Source organism: Malurus melanocephalus, unplaced genomic scaffold, assembly GCF_030028575.1.
Source record: "Malurus melanocephalus ecotype Western Australia unplaced genomic scaffold, MMel_1.1 scaffold_292, whole genome shotgun sequence".
Classification (NCBI taxonomy): domain Eukaryota; kingdom Metazoa; phylum Chordata; class Aves; order Passeriformes; family Maluridae; genus Malurus; species Malurus melanocephalus.
The window spans coordinates 958919-972862 of NW_026623524.1; the positions used below are offsets into that span (position 1 = coordinate 958919).

Genomic DNA, 13944 nt, shown 5'->3' on the forward strand with positions numbered 1-13944 from the left:
AGGAGGGTCCAAGCCTGCTATGCATTGCCTTTATTGGCAATACTACTCCATCCCACTAGTGGGATGATCAGCAATGGATGAAGATTTTTCCCATATGGGGTGCCACCTTTAAAGGTCTCTGTGGAGAAATGGCTCTGGATATCCAGCCTGAGACTATCACAAGCCACCAGCCCATCCCAATGGAGAAAAAATTATCATTCTTCACTCTTCACTTTGTTTACCCCAACTTTTGCTTAATACTGGGTAACCAAATTCGTTTCAGGAAGCTTCTGACATGCATGAAGGTTTATGATATTGCTGAGGCTACCAACTACACCATCTACATATGACTAGTACATAGCAGCAACCCATTATACTATTTTTGGAATAAGTAGTAGGATAGACATGCACTGAACAAGCAACTCTTCTTAAACTGGGTGTCCTGAAAGACAGCATCATGGGAAAAATAAAATGTGGGAGTCAAAAGGCTTAATCAGCTGAGGCTTCAAAACCACAGTTTGTTCATATTAAGATATGGGGTGGCTCAGCCAGGCCTCGTGAAAAAAAAAAAAAAAAAAAAAAAAAAAAAAAAAAAAAAAAGCCAATTAAATTATCCTGGACTGTCAATGTGCTACAGAAAAAGTTCAATTAAGTCTACAGTTAACAAACAATCACAATATATATCACTCTTCCTGCTGACAGAGGTAGGCAAGTTTGTTCTGCACCACCTTACAATATYGTGAAAAATTTAGAAGAGTCCATATTTTGGTTCACTAAGACAAGTTGAAAACAAATCCCAGGATATAGTCAAAAGAATTTCCTTCGCTAGGGAGTATTAAAAAATGTACAAATTCATCATATTGTATTCTCCTGCAAATATTGGTATCAGACCTGCTCAGAAACATAACAACGACTTCCGTTCAAATTCAATCAAATTCTCTAAGTGTGAGATTTCAAGAGAATAATTAAGCCAATTATCATGGAAATAATCTTAATTATTCTGGATAAAGACACAACTGCAAATTTGAAATTTTGAATTATTGATTTTTAAAAAAAAWTTAGGGAAGGAGGGAGGTCTCACCCTCTGAAAGAATGATAAAAATAAACATTATCAGATTTTYCCAATATGTAACATATTCCATTATGTACCATATTCTAAATTTGCACCATTTAGAAGTCCCTGGCAAAATTTTCACTTCTGGCAACATTTTAAGAGATGTCTTTCTAGCCGATTTTAACTATTTACCTTAGCAGTACAGCCCTGACCTCTAGTGGGTTCAGTGAAACAGTATTGCAGGCAGGATAACATGCTAACTTGGTCTCATAACAGTATCATTTAAACCTGGAAAATACAGAAGTTCCAGCAAAGCCATGCAATCAGCCAAGGAATAGCTGTTTTATTAAACAGATGAAAATTAATCACAGGCTAACAGTACTGTGTTTGCCGCATGCCAACATCCATCTGATTGATGAGGTGTTTTGATTCTCAGCAGATGACTGCTCATTCCCACTGAGAGTGCTGTATTAAGTAAACCCCATTATTAGTCTCTTTGCTATCTGCATAGTTTGCTTGACTTATCTTTTTTTTGTTAACTTACCTTCAGACCAAGAGATACCTATTACTGGATTCAGAAAAACAAGTGARACAGGTTTGGCATAAGCACACTCCAATTTTTCTATAATCTAAGAATTAGATTAAGACCTGATTGCTGCAAAGGCTTATGAACCACTATTACATTCAGTAAAAATTTAACACTTGCATGATCCACTCCAGTTACTTCAAAGACTGGGGATCTTAAGTTTCTTGTTATTTTTGGCCCACAATGAAAACTAAATCCAGAGTTTTAAAAAGATTACTGCAATGATTTTCTAATGAAGTACAGAAGCTTTCACATAAAGACTGCAGAAAATATGCAAGAGACAACATGAAATTCAGCTGTCTTCATCTAGAAGATAGAAGAAAGACCCAAAGCAATGGGAATGTGGGCTGCCTCTTTCAAATTCCTGACACAGGGTAAATGAAGCATAGACAGCCTTAAYAGGATAGCCACAGACACTCGCCCATGCTCCTTCCTATATGTCCTACAGTCTCCAGCACAACAGTTCATATGAAAGCACTCATACAGTTGATTCTCTTGGTCATTATGTACCTACATTAATGTATATAATGTTGTTCTGATTTGCTGTGAACTAAGCAAATGGTAATAAGACCAAACCAGACAGACAGAACATAACAAAGGTGTCATTACTGGAATTAATAATAATAATAATAATAATAATAATAATAATAGCAATAATAATAATAATAATTTTTGAAAATTGAACAAAGATACTTCTTCCAAAGAGTGACAAATGAGCTGCACTTTCACATCATCTGTAAAAGTTCAAAATGCAAATATGCAGACACGTTTTCCAGATTCTGAATACTGTAAGAGAAGGCCAACAAAYCTGTTACTTATGAAGTCAAATATTCACTCAGATCAGCCCATCCAAAAATCAATTATGTAGAAAAAGTTCATTTCTTTGCTTATTMATTACAGAAGCAACTCAATAAAAGAACTTTTTAACCCTGTAACTTAACTTTTTAAACTTTTTTAATACTTTTTAATCTGTTAAGGAGAAAATAACAACCTATTTTCATCCTTATTCCAGCTTAATTAATTAAATATCTACATTAATTTTGTTCATAATCAAAGCACATATATTATATTTTKCMAAATAAAAATAATTTGACAAAAATTTTTAGGGATCTTGAGGCTGCCCTAAACTTTGTTACATTGAGATTCTTGCATTCATCAGTCATCATTGTCTTAGAGGGCTGTGTTTTATTAGTTCCACTATAATTTGCCATGGCAACCTCGCTGTTTAGTTGACTGCTATAATTGGTCATGTTGGATCAACTGGTACTGGACAAAATTCTCTTCCCTGAAATACTCTAAATATAATGGTTTCATTGCAAGCTTCCCTTTATACACTAGCAAGCTAGGTAAGTTTGGCATCATAGACTCAAATATTTTGGCTGTATCTRTACTGCCCTAAGTTCTCCTTAAAGTGCATTCAGTGCCAAACTCCTCCAACCACAGGTTCCCTGGCTCTTGGAAAGAATATGACACCTATCCCAATTCCAAATGCAAACAACAGATTGACCCAGCATCATGAGACATTCATTATTAAAAGCATGCTTTGGCATTCTCATAATGGTTTCTATGTAAGCCCAGGGCAAGAAAAGGACCAGCCAGAGTGCCCTCCCATATAAAGTACAACCTGAATTTCATAACCTCCTCAGGCCCAAGCTAATGCTGCCTTGCCTGCCTCCAGACCATCACAGAGTTGATCTACTCTGACCACTGTCCATCTCCTCAGTTYTTATTTCCTTGTCCCTACCTTTCTCAAGAAAACAGAAAGACTGCATCCAAAAATCAGCCCTGGTAACCTCAGCCTCTGGCTTACTCTCTATGGCTCATGACATTTCAGATTTACCATCTGCTATTAAATCTTCTTWCTTTATTTGCTATCCTAAAGCCTTGTTAGCTCCTAAATTCATTCTCTGATATCCGCATTTCTGTGTACRGAAATACAATCAACTTTACCCACTTAATCTCTGATTGAACAGTTTTTGCTATGTCCATTAGGAACTCTCAATTTCAAACCAGTGAGGAGCAATGGAAGAAGGAATGGGAATTAAACATTCTGGGCCAGGTTGCCCATCCTGCTCCTCCTTCATGTCTCCTACCTGCTGGTAGGAGTGAGACAGTCTTTKATGTAGGATTGGGAAGTAAAGTGTTAGAGATGCAAATAAGTTGAGGGTAGAGCAAAACTGAGATGTTGAAGAAGTCATGGAATAGAGATTGTCTCTAGGTGCTCAAATATTTATAGTGTGAATTCCCTGATCATCCTCCTAAGGTTTCCCAAAGTCTTGCAATGTCTGTAGGACAGTCCAGTTTTAGGTACCTTCACCGCAACTTCCATCAGAAGAAAAGATTCAAAATAATACGTGGTTGGAACAGATTAGCTTCAAGTGTTACAATTGTCTCATAGAAATCATAGATAATTTGCAATCATAAATCAATTTTCAGACACCCAAAAAAGATGCCTAAGTCACTAAATAAAAGTCAGAAAATTCTGAAAATCAAGGCTGTTTTTATGGTGTCTCTGYTGAACATCTCAAAACAACTCTTGCAGAAAGGCTCAGTTTGAGATGGAGACAGATAATTCCTAGTGTCTCTATGTGTTAATGCTCCCATAGTCAGAGGAACTCTTTAACACAGCCAAGAAGTCCCAAGGGAGTTGACCAGCAGCAGGATAAGGGCTAAGACAGGGCTAACTTCTCCAGCYGAAGAACACAGATCTACCTCAGGTTCTGTACTACATTTGCCAGTCCTCTAAAATTCTATTTGAACAAACAAATTAGAAATATCTGCCTAGAAAAGAAGCAATAGTTATACCTGACAAAGTGTATTTGACCTTAAAAATAAATGGAAGCTGTGGGGCTTCTGCATGTCTGCAAATAATTTAAGTCCTAAATATAGCTGTAGATAACCAAGGTAGGAAATGTTACCACAGGGATTTATAACTGCCCACACAGAGWGTCAACGACATAACTGAGTTAGCATTCAGGACATCATGGCTCTTTGCCCTAAGTTTCATCCACATGCCCACAATCTGTCTCACTCGCATGAAGCATTTTCTACTCATAGCTTGCTGTCATTTCTTTTTAATGTTTGTACTCAAATGAGAGGGACCATACTTGAATCACTGTCTCAGCCTCAGTATATGACTCTGACTCAGATTCATAGGCATGCAAGACATTTAATTTTGAAACKGCACAGGAAAATGAAAAATAGCTTTGCAATTTTGTACTGAGACAAATGTATAAGTATGACTACAGAACTGTGGTACTTCAAGGCACACAGCACAGAAATTTAGAAAAAACATAGGTCAAATAACGGTGCATTGCATCCTCAAAGGAACTTCAAAGCTGGATCAAATGTAGCTGCTGAAATGTTGTACTGTGCACCTACTTAGTGCCTGGGTGAATCAAGGAAGCACTGCCACCTGCTCCTGGACCAGGAGGGGATTCTGGTCATCTTTTCTCTGGTGTTCAGGCACAACATGGGCTCCTAAAAAAATCAATAGATTAGCCTTCCCTTTGCTGAAATTAGGTGTCCAACATATTTATGCTCACAGCTGAAGAGCACTGATCTCATTAGATGAGAGGGACCTCATGCACTGAGAGCCTCTCAGAGACTCTAGGCACAACCAATAATCATGATTCCCAACATTTTGGATATGCTGTGGGACACAGAAGGACTACTAAGAATCCGGTGCTGAAACCAAAGAAGAGGCAGCAACAAGACAGAGTACCTGAGTAGTCCTACAGGAAGCACTTCACTCTATCCAGTGCTACCTGGAGCTCCCAGTGCCTAAATTTTATTGAGTTTTCAAGCCACCCYTTGTTAGGACATGTCAGCACCACAAGGTTAACAAAGGCATTGCAGGATGGTGTTAGGTGTGCTTTTTCCTTTAGGACTGGCTGCTGGATCACAGKGTAACACGTTTGCTCATTGCTGTGATCAAATAAATTATGACTCAGCCAGAAGTGCTAGAAAGGTCTGGGAAAAGCATGCCACCAATCAYGTAAGTGCTGTGTCCAGAGACAGTCTGTGCAATGTATAATGCAGATGTGCCTGGTACAGCTTGGAAAAACTTAAGAGAATGATGCCCACAGTCTCCATAGGCTCATAGGCTCCCCAGGGAAGTGGTCACAGAAGCCTGATAGAGCTCAAGAGRTTGGACAAGGCTCTGAGGCACAGAGCATCTCTTGGGAAYGGTGYTRYAYAGGGCCAGGAGCTGGACATACCAAAACCCTTCAAATATGGTTAGAGCACCCCTGAAACACACGGAAGCTTAGCCTGACCTTCACAACAGCATTAAAYCTTTGGCTTGAAGCGCTGTGTAGGCTCTTTACTACCACCAAACCCTCCGGACTCCGCACCTGCTGTCAGCATCCCTCAGGCCCCGCCCTGCCGTCCCTGGGCGCGGCCGCTCCCGGCCCGCGCGGTCTCCATGGCGACCCGCCCGCCCCTTCCGTCTCGGCTCGGAAGCGGCGGGGCGGAAGCGGCCGTGGCGCCGCGGCGGGGGCGGATGCGCGGGCGGGCGGCGGGGCCGCTAGGCCGGGGCTCCGCGGGACAGGCCGCCAGGTACCGGCGGGCGTGGGGGTCCCACGGCCGGGGAGGGAGAGGTGAGACGGGGCCGCGGCCGGGGCTGGGCCGGAGGGGAGGCGGGAGCCGCCTGCACCGTTGGCTTGGGGCGGCCCGGCCCTTCCCTTCCCGGCCGGCTCTGCCGTCGGTGGCTGCGCCGCTCGCTCTCCGCCCTGGCGGGTCCGCGAAGGCGGAGGCAGTTAATTTTTTTCATTTGTTGATTGACAGCTTGCTGTGAGTCAGTATTAAATCAAACAATGCTAGAAGACACCGCTACTGGAGGTGTTGGCTATGGAATAACACCTCAAAAGCAAAACAAAAGAACTCATGGGGCATGCTAAACACTCTGCTTGTCTTTAAGTGTTGTAGCCTCTGTGCGTCTGAGGATGTGACATTTGGGGTAGGCTGCTGCAACAGAGAAGACGATATGTACACTTACATGCTTTTTGCTACTATTTAACAAAACTAACAAAATAATTGTGACAAGTAGTAGTAGTCATTGGAGTGAGAACTTCTGCACTAGCAGCGAATGGAGCTCTTGTTCCTACTTTTGGAGGAAAAGGATCTATGGAAATGAGATTTAAGTACAATTAACCACCAAAATTGTTGCACTTAATTAAAATACTCATTTAGTTTCTTTGTGGTTTTTTTTCTCTCCTTGAACTTTTTGTTTTCAGTACCCCAGGTTTGACCATCAAATATGATTCTTTGCCTGCTGCATGAAATTCCTTAAGTACTTCTTTTGCCGTTTGGCCACATGGCTTCAACTACAATGGTAAGTTAGGATTCATATAATATATTTTCAGATCTTTTTGCCCTAGACTGCTAGCTGTCTGGTGAGGAGGATGCCACTAATATTTGACGTTTTCTTAAAAAATTAATTGCTTGTCACTGCTGAATTCTGTTATTTCCTTTTGTAGGGGTGTCTTCCTTCATAGCTTGTGAATGCTTCTGAACACTTACTCACTGGCCAGTGCATCATAGGAATTGCCATATCAAGCTAGTGGCGTGTTTTAGTCAGGAGTGGTGGCAGGAAGTCGGGTGCATATAAATCCTGCTTCTACATAGTATTCTTGTATTCACAGGTGCTAATACTGCCATGGATTTTTACCTAAAGTTAAGCAGTCAGTGAATTGAATATCTGAAATCATGCTGTTATCCACTAGATACAGGTGCTATAGATACATCTACTAGGTACATCCATTTATGTAGAAAGCATAAGTATTTGACATTTTCATAAAAATACCTAGACACTTGAAAATTTAAATGTTCTATTGTGGCAGGTTCTACCATGCAATAGCACAGTAAGTAGGTCTTTTTTTTCATGTACAGGTAAGAAATTTTGTTTTAGATACATTACATGAGTGTTTTTGTTGTATATTTCTTTGTTGTTCCTTTGTTGTTGTGTAATATGTTTTTCTTCACTGAGTTCTATTCTAATAAAACATCCATTATCTGTGTAATAACTGTGGCTACCTTGGATTGGGCATGGCTCATGTGTCTTCTGTTCCTTGAGGCTCAAGTAAACTCTTGCTTTTAGGAGCAGCTGATAGGGGTGGTTTAAACTGAGGAAATAGGACAAACACATATGTGGGAAGAGGTACCTATTCCAAATGTTTCTAAGTCCTACTGAATATTAACACTTGTCATACGTACATTCCTAAGGACTTTATCCACCTGCCACTAAAATGAATGCATTGCTTCTCTGGACTGACCTGGAGATGAAGCAAGCCCATGTCATTCTCGTACAACCCTTTGGTTTTTAATATTGTCTTCTCTTTCCTCCCTGCCCCAAATTAGTTTCATTGTTCATTAGCACTTTCATCATTCATCTGCACTTTATTCCCACGCAAAAGAGGTGTCAGAGCTTAAGTGAGTGTCAGAAAAGGAATACTAGGAGCCAAGGAAGACTTTCTTGGGGTTTTTTTGACACTAATGCTTGTTTATTCTGCTTTGAAATATTTGTCAAATTTTAGTCCAAGAACTCTAATCTAATCTATGTAGCTCTTTGCTCTTTTTGAAATATATCAGCTGCAAATGTACTGAAGTAAAAAACATTCCAGAGGAGCTAAATCCATTAAAATAAATGGTAATGAGTATACTATACTGTGGGCTTTTGAGAAGCTTTTGCAGATTATGCTGTGTTTCGTATTGTTAGGCAGACTTTTTAACCTGCCTTGGAGGAACTCTGGAGTGGAAGCTTTTCTTTTTCCTACCCACCTAACAGTATGACATAAGGAACACTTCTGCAATTATATTATGTGCGGAAGTAATGTTCTGAGCATAAGATCTTCATTTACATTTTGTGAAAAATGGCTATACCCTACTTGGGCACCAGTATCTACAAGTTCGGTGTTTTCTGCCTGGACATCTGTTATGGGAAATGTTGGCCTATCTTTTCTGTTGAGTTAGTGATCAGCTTAGCAAAGGAGATCAGGTTTTCTGGTTGTCATTGCTGGTTGTTTTGGTTAGTATTTGTTACTGCTTTTATTGGGTATAATTTCCATTCCTGCTTTTATTATAATTGCCTTTCATTGTTCTAAGGCTTTACAATTTAGACAAACCTTGTGAAGCAGTTACATGAGGTTTTAACTGCTAAGTTTAGTATATGCCAAAGGATTTTTGAGCCCATCTTCTAATTATAAATTCATATCAGTAGTAGTAGAGGTTTTGGGGTGTTTTTAATGTATGAGGATGTTTAAACAAGTCATGTAGTTTCTAAAAAACCCTTTGTGATTCTTGCAGCAACAAGCTTTAGAACTGGCATTGGATCGTGCCGAGGTAAGCAGCTAAATTATTTGTTTGCAGGTAATATTTTGGTCTCACAGTTATTAAAAGACAACAGCTATTTTTTATTTCTTCTGAAAAGCAGTGGAAAACCATATTACATAAATATATATGTATGTAATTACTTATATATGTAACACTGAGTTTGCAAAATTCTTGAAAATTTGAAATTGCTGTCATGTATTTGTCTCTTACCCACTGTACTGAGAACATCTTTAGGTGGGTTGGTGATAGACTATACAAGACTTGAGCTTTCCCCTTTTAAACCAGCAAATCTGTGTGCTGTGGAATAAGCAGGGCTCCACAGAGACATCTGGCAGAAATATACGTTAAAATCCTGTTTGTGTTTTTAAGGATAGCCCTGTAAGAATGAAAAGGCAAGTGTCTTCACATTCATGTTCTTTAATGCTGGCATCAGATGTAACAGTTACCTTGAAACGTGTTATGGGAAATACACGTTCCTGTGGGAACGTGTTCCTCTCTTCATGGAAATTCTGAACTAAGCTGTTAATCAAAATACTTCAAACAATAGAGACAAGGAATAATCTTGTTAGAATATAAATCACATTTAATGGAGGATATCTTTCTTGCTCTTTTAAAATTCAAATGTTTAATGTGCATAAATTGCATTTATAGTGCACAGGTCTATAGAGAAAACTRATGTAAATGCAAAAAACAAAATGWGAACTCAACTTCCTGAAATTATCTTGTTGAAGAGTACTTGATTTGTGAATGTTGTCAAGCCAGTGTGCATAAATTTGGTTGTACCTTAGTGTGTTAACCACGTTAATTTTAGTAGTATTTACTAAGTACAGTAGTGTAGTAGTATGAGTTACTACTGTAGTTACAAGACATGAGTGTAGAATCAAGACCTTCATGTAACTGATGCCACAGCCATGAAATGCTGTGTTTGGCAGCTAAATTGAGCTGTGCTCTTTTTGATGACTGTAACAGACCAGATTGTGTTTGGTTCACTTTTGGAACAGTCGCTTACCATAACTGCTGATTACTTTCTGTATACATGGAACAGTCTGGTAATGATCTAAAGTTGTGTAGTAACTAGAATTACATTATTTTGTAATATATGCTGATTTTTTGGTTTACTTTTCTCTTTTAGTATATCATTGAAAGTGCCCGTCAGAGACCTCCCAAAAGAAAATATTTATCCAGTGGAAGGTACTAAGAGTTTCAATACTGAGTTTTTAAATAGTATTTCCTTCATTTAATTTTGGTTACATGTTGAGCTTTTTTAATTTCAGAAAATCTGTATTTCAAAAACTCTATGATTTATATATAGAAGAATGTGAAAAAGAGCCTGAGATAAAGGTAGGTGGAAATTGCTGAGAAGTTTTTCATTTCTGTCTAAACAGGCAAGTTGAGAATACTTTTTATTTTTAAGTTTTACTTAATTTTTTTGTTTAAAGTATAAACTCTTTATACTGTAGTAGTTACCTAAAGACAAGACTGCATAATATGAATAGTAAGGCTTAGACTGGTTTGAGTGACCTGTTCATTCTGTCTTAATCCTGTGTCACTGAAGGCACTTGTGTTCAAATTCAGGGCCAGTGTCAATGCCACGTGTATTGTTCTCACTATCACTATTTCACAGTTAGTTGCTTAGCATGACTGCCATGGGAAAAATGAGTAATTTTTTATACCCTGTAATTTTGTTGCAAATTCAGATTTATTTCTCCAATTGCTGGTAAATAAGAACTTCCGTGAAATTTGTTTCGTAACATTAGCAAAGAGGCTCAAACAGGCTTATCAGTGCTAAATATAAGGTGTAAAAGGCACTAATAACTTTGATAAACTCTGAATGTCAATTGGAACAAGAAGAACAATTTGTGGAATCTGCTATATTGTTGCTTTCAAGGAAATAAAAATGAATGAGAAGACAAATGAGCACTTAGGTTAACTCCCAATTAATGGTTGTACCCAGAGCTGGTAGTCAGAGATAAAATATGGCCTCAAATCAGAAGTTGTAAAATTATCTGAGGTTTAGAATTCATTGTCTTAAATTCTAAGGGGATTTCAAGTTTTTTAATTTGTAGGATGTATATAGGGTCTTCGAAACACACCAAATAATTATAAAAATCTGTTATGCATCAAAAAGATAGTTCTTATGTTAAATAGTAGTGTCTGCAGCTGCTGGATCAGATTTCAGCAAATACAGACAAGAAAATGCAATTAAGAAAGCTTCCAAATGCTCCAATTCATTATTTTAGTCCTGGAGAGAAATATCTTCTTTTGTTAGAAATATCTGAAAGTACTAAATATTTTATTGTTGTTATGAAACAAGTTATACTAGATTGATGATGCTCCTAGAAATTATACAAATAGTGGTGTGCTGTAGCATAGGGTTATTCTTATTAACTCTGTTGTCTGTGGACTTTCAGTTCTAGGGTTTGTAATTTAAATGAGTTGGATTTTTTTTACACAGATCTGTGTCTGTAAGAATGTGTGATAATATATAATAGATTTACTCGGCTGCATACAGTATGCTTAAATTTAACTGGGCGTGTTTAGGTGTATAGTTTGTCATTAATCTAAATCATATTCTAGCAATTGCTTTTATTTCTACTAATTATTTCATAGTATTATGTTAATGAGCAATGTTTACTTATAAAGCAGAAGCTGAGGCGAAATGTGAATTTACTTGAGAAGCTGGTTATGCAGGAGACGTTGTCGTGTCTGGTGGTGAACCTCTATCCAGGAAATGAGGGTTATTCACTGATGCTCAGGGGGAAAAATGGTTCAGGTAATATTTTTCTCTTGAATTGTTAAAGATACCTGAATGCTATAAATTGTTAGAATGTGTTGTTGCTTACATTTAACTGTTTCATTTCCAATGTAATTCAAGGGGTGGATGGAGGGGCAGAGAACAACCAGCTGTACTTGAACGAAAAATTTATACAAAGCTCTGATCTGTTTATGTAGAGCTTAAGTCTTTAGATAAGGAGTCTTTCTGATAGCGTTCCATTCTCTTATTTCCCCTTATTTTCTGGAACTGCATATCCAAGTTTCTCTCACTTTGGGTTCTTTCTGTCAAATTGTTTCTTTCACTGCTTCCCATATCTAGGTCTGTCTAAAGGCATTTGTGTTCCAGTTTGGTGGTCTTCATGCCATTTGTACTGTCATGTGCAATAAGAGCATACCTTATGTCACCTGGGAGCAAAGCTAGCACTAAGAACAAAATAAAACTCTGGGAACACAAATGGATGTAAAAATTAATACTATGCAAAAAGTGGTCTGTGTGGATAGGTTTCTACCAACCCTGCTTTTTCTTGTGGCTAGTTTATTTTAGATTTCTCAATGTTAATGTTTGAACTTGAAATGCAAATGTGTTTTGTTTAAATTCAGATTCTGAGACCATTCGTCTGCCTTATGAGGAAGGGGAGCTGCTTGAATATTTGGATGCAGAGGAACTACCACCTATTTTGGTTGATCTTTTGGAAAAATCTCAGGTTTGGAGGTCTTGCTCTCTAAAAGAACTTAGGTTTTGTACCCAGATAGACCTTGATTTTTATAAGTGCTTCACATAGGTGATTCGAAGCACAAGACATAACATACTTGTGCATATGAAACTGTAGTATTTAATGCCCCAAATAAATATTTTATTAATATATGGGGAAGAAAATAGTATTAAATACTGAAAAGAGATGAGAGATCGCTGTTTAAGTGATCACTGATTAAGGCTGTGAAATGTCTTCAACTCTGCTCTAGCAAAATTTCTTTTGTTCTTTGTCATTATAGAATGTTTGGCATGGGAGTTTCTTACAACTGCATTGCTGGCATATAAAAACACTGTGTTTGAAGCTTATATTTTAGATATGTCTACGTACCTTAGTGAAGACCACTTGTCTGAAACACTTAGTCATTAGTTTTATTCATAGTTTCACTGAATTTTGTATGTTATGTAACAAACTTCTTTTTAGACACAGGGAACAATAGGTAAATACTTGTTTATTCAGAAGTTGGTGTTTTTCTTTGAACCAGGTTAATATTTTCCATTGTGGATGTGTCATAGCAGAAATACGTGACTATAGGCAGTCTGGTAACATGAAATCCCCAACGTACCAAAGCAAGCACATTCTTTTGCGACCTACAATGCAGGTAAAGAAGAGGCTTAAATAATTTTGCAGTGTTACTGTAATTCCTAGACTGGATATGCATTGTTACTGAACATATATTAAGCAATCTTATTACTAGTTGAAAGCTAATTACCATTATGTCTTTTTCCTCAGACTTTAATTTGTGATGTGCATTCTATAACAAGTGACAACCACAAATGGACACAGGTGGGTTAGCGGTTATTTAAAAACTTTACAGTGATGTCATAAATAGACAACAAAATGAAAATTTATTAAATTTTTTTATTTAATAATTTTTTTTACATTTTTTTCTAAGATAATGCCCACATGCATAGGTATATAGGAACTTAAATAGTGTAAAAGTTTTCATATTTTTATATTTAATAGCTGTGTATATTACAGGAGGACAAACTCCTACTTGAGAGCCAACTTATCTTGGCTACAGCAGAGCCTTTGTGTCTTGATCCTTCAATAGCAGTGACCTGTACTACAAACAGACTCCTGTACAACAAGCAGAAGATGAACACTCGCCCCATGAAACGGTAGTTTTCAGGATGAAACATGTTTTCAAAAAAAATATAAGTAATGCTTTATGTGAGAAATTAGCTCCCCGTATGTAATAATTACTTAAATAGGAATGTGTGAGAAACAGTCAAGAAATACTTTTTTTAAGCTTTTAATACTTTTTTAATACTTAAATATTTTTAAGTACTCAATATTGTACTATATTTCAGTTACTAGTATATTTCACTAGTTATATTTCAAAATCTAGAAGATTCTGTAGTATGCTTATTTTTGTATATGCAAAGTGTATATATATATTTTCTTAACATTATTTGTTATATTACAGTTTGGATTTGGGGGGTAATTTATGTGTAAGCTGACTC

General features: G+C 37.5%; 1 protein-coding gene and 1 long non-coding RNA gene across 4 annotated transcripts; one reads left to right on the forward strand and one right to left on the reverse strand.

The window, feature by feature from the left end:
* Positions 1 to 272: 272 nt before the first annotated feature.
* On the reverse strand, positions 273 to 5996 carry LOC130579774 (uncharacterized). Its single transcript, XR_008966051.1, has 4 exons — positions 5897 to 5996; positions 5001 to 5099; positions 2313 to 2405; positions 273 to 533 (listed from the first exon to the last, which is right to left on the reverse strand). It is a non-coding gene; the product is annotated as an uncharacterized LOC130579774 (long non-coding RNA).
* A 98-nt stretch (positions 5997 to 6094) lies between these two features.
* On the forward strand, positions 6095 to 13625 carry LOC130579772 (transcription factor SPT20 homolog). 3 transcript variants are annotated; one of them, XM_057376828.1, is made up of 10 exons: positions 6095 to 6179; positions 6857 to 6954; positions 8925 to 8960; positions 10084 to 10142; positions 10226 to 10292; positions 11595 to 11724; positions 12327 to 12430; positions 12963 to 13079; positions 13211 to 13264; positions 13460 to 13625. In XM_057376828.1, the coding sequence occupies exons 2-10, from the start codon at positions 6937 to 6939 to the stop codon at positions 13601 to 13603; spliced, it is 729 nt and encodes a 242-aa protein (XP_057232811.1). In that variant the 5' UTR covers positions 6095 to 6179; positions 6857 to 6936; the 3' UTR covers positions 13604 to 13625. The 3 variants fall into 3 exon arrangements, with proteins under 3 accessions (XP_057232811.1, XP_057232814.1, XP_057232813.1); XM_057376831.1 differs by having other exon boundaries at positions 11598 to 11724; XM_057376830.1 differs by having other exon boundaries at positions 6101 to 6220.
* The last annotated feature ends 319 nt before the right edge of the window (positions 13626 to 13944 follow it).

Bases quoted from the DNA above. Each gene is read 5' to 3' on its own strand.
- LOC130579772 (XM_057376828.1), top strand. The intron at 10,293-11,594 runs GTAGGTGGAAAT...TTACTTATAAAG, and splicing joins AAAAAGAGCCTGAGATAAAG to CAGAAGCTGAGGCGAAATGT. The intron at 12,431-12,962 runs GTTTGGAGGTCT...TCTTTGAACCAG, and splicing joins ATCTTTTGGAAAAATCTCAG to GTTAATATTTTCCATTGTGG.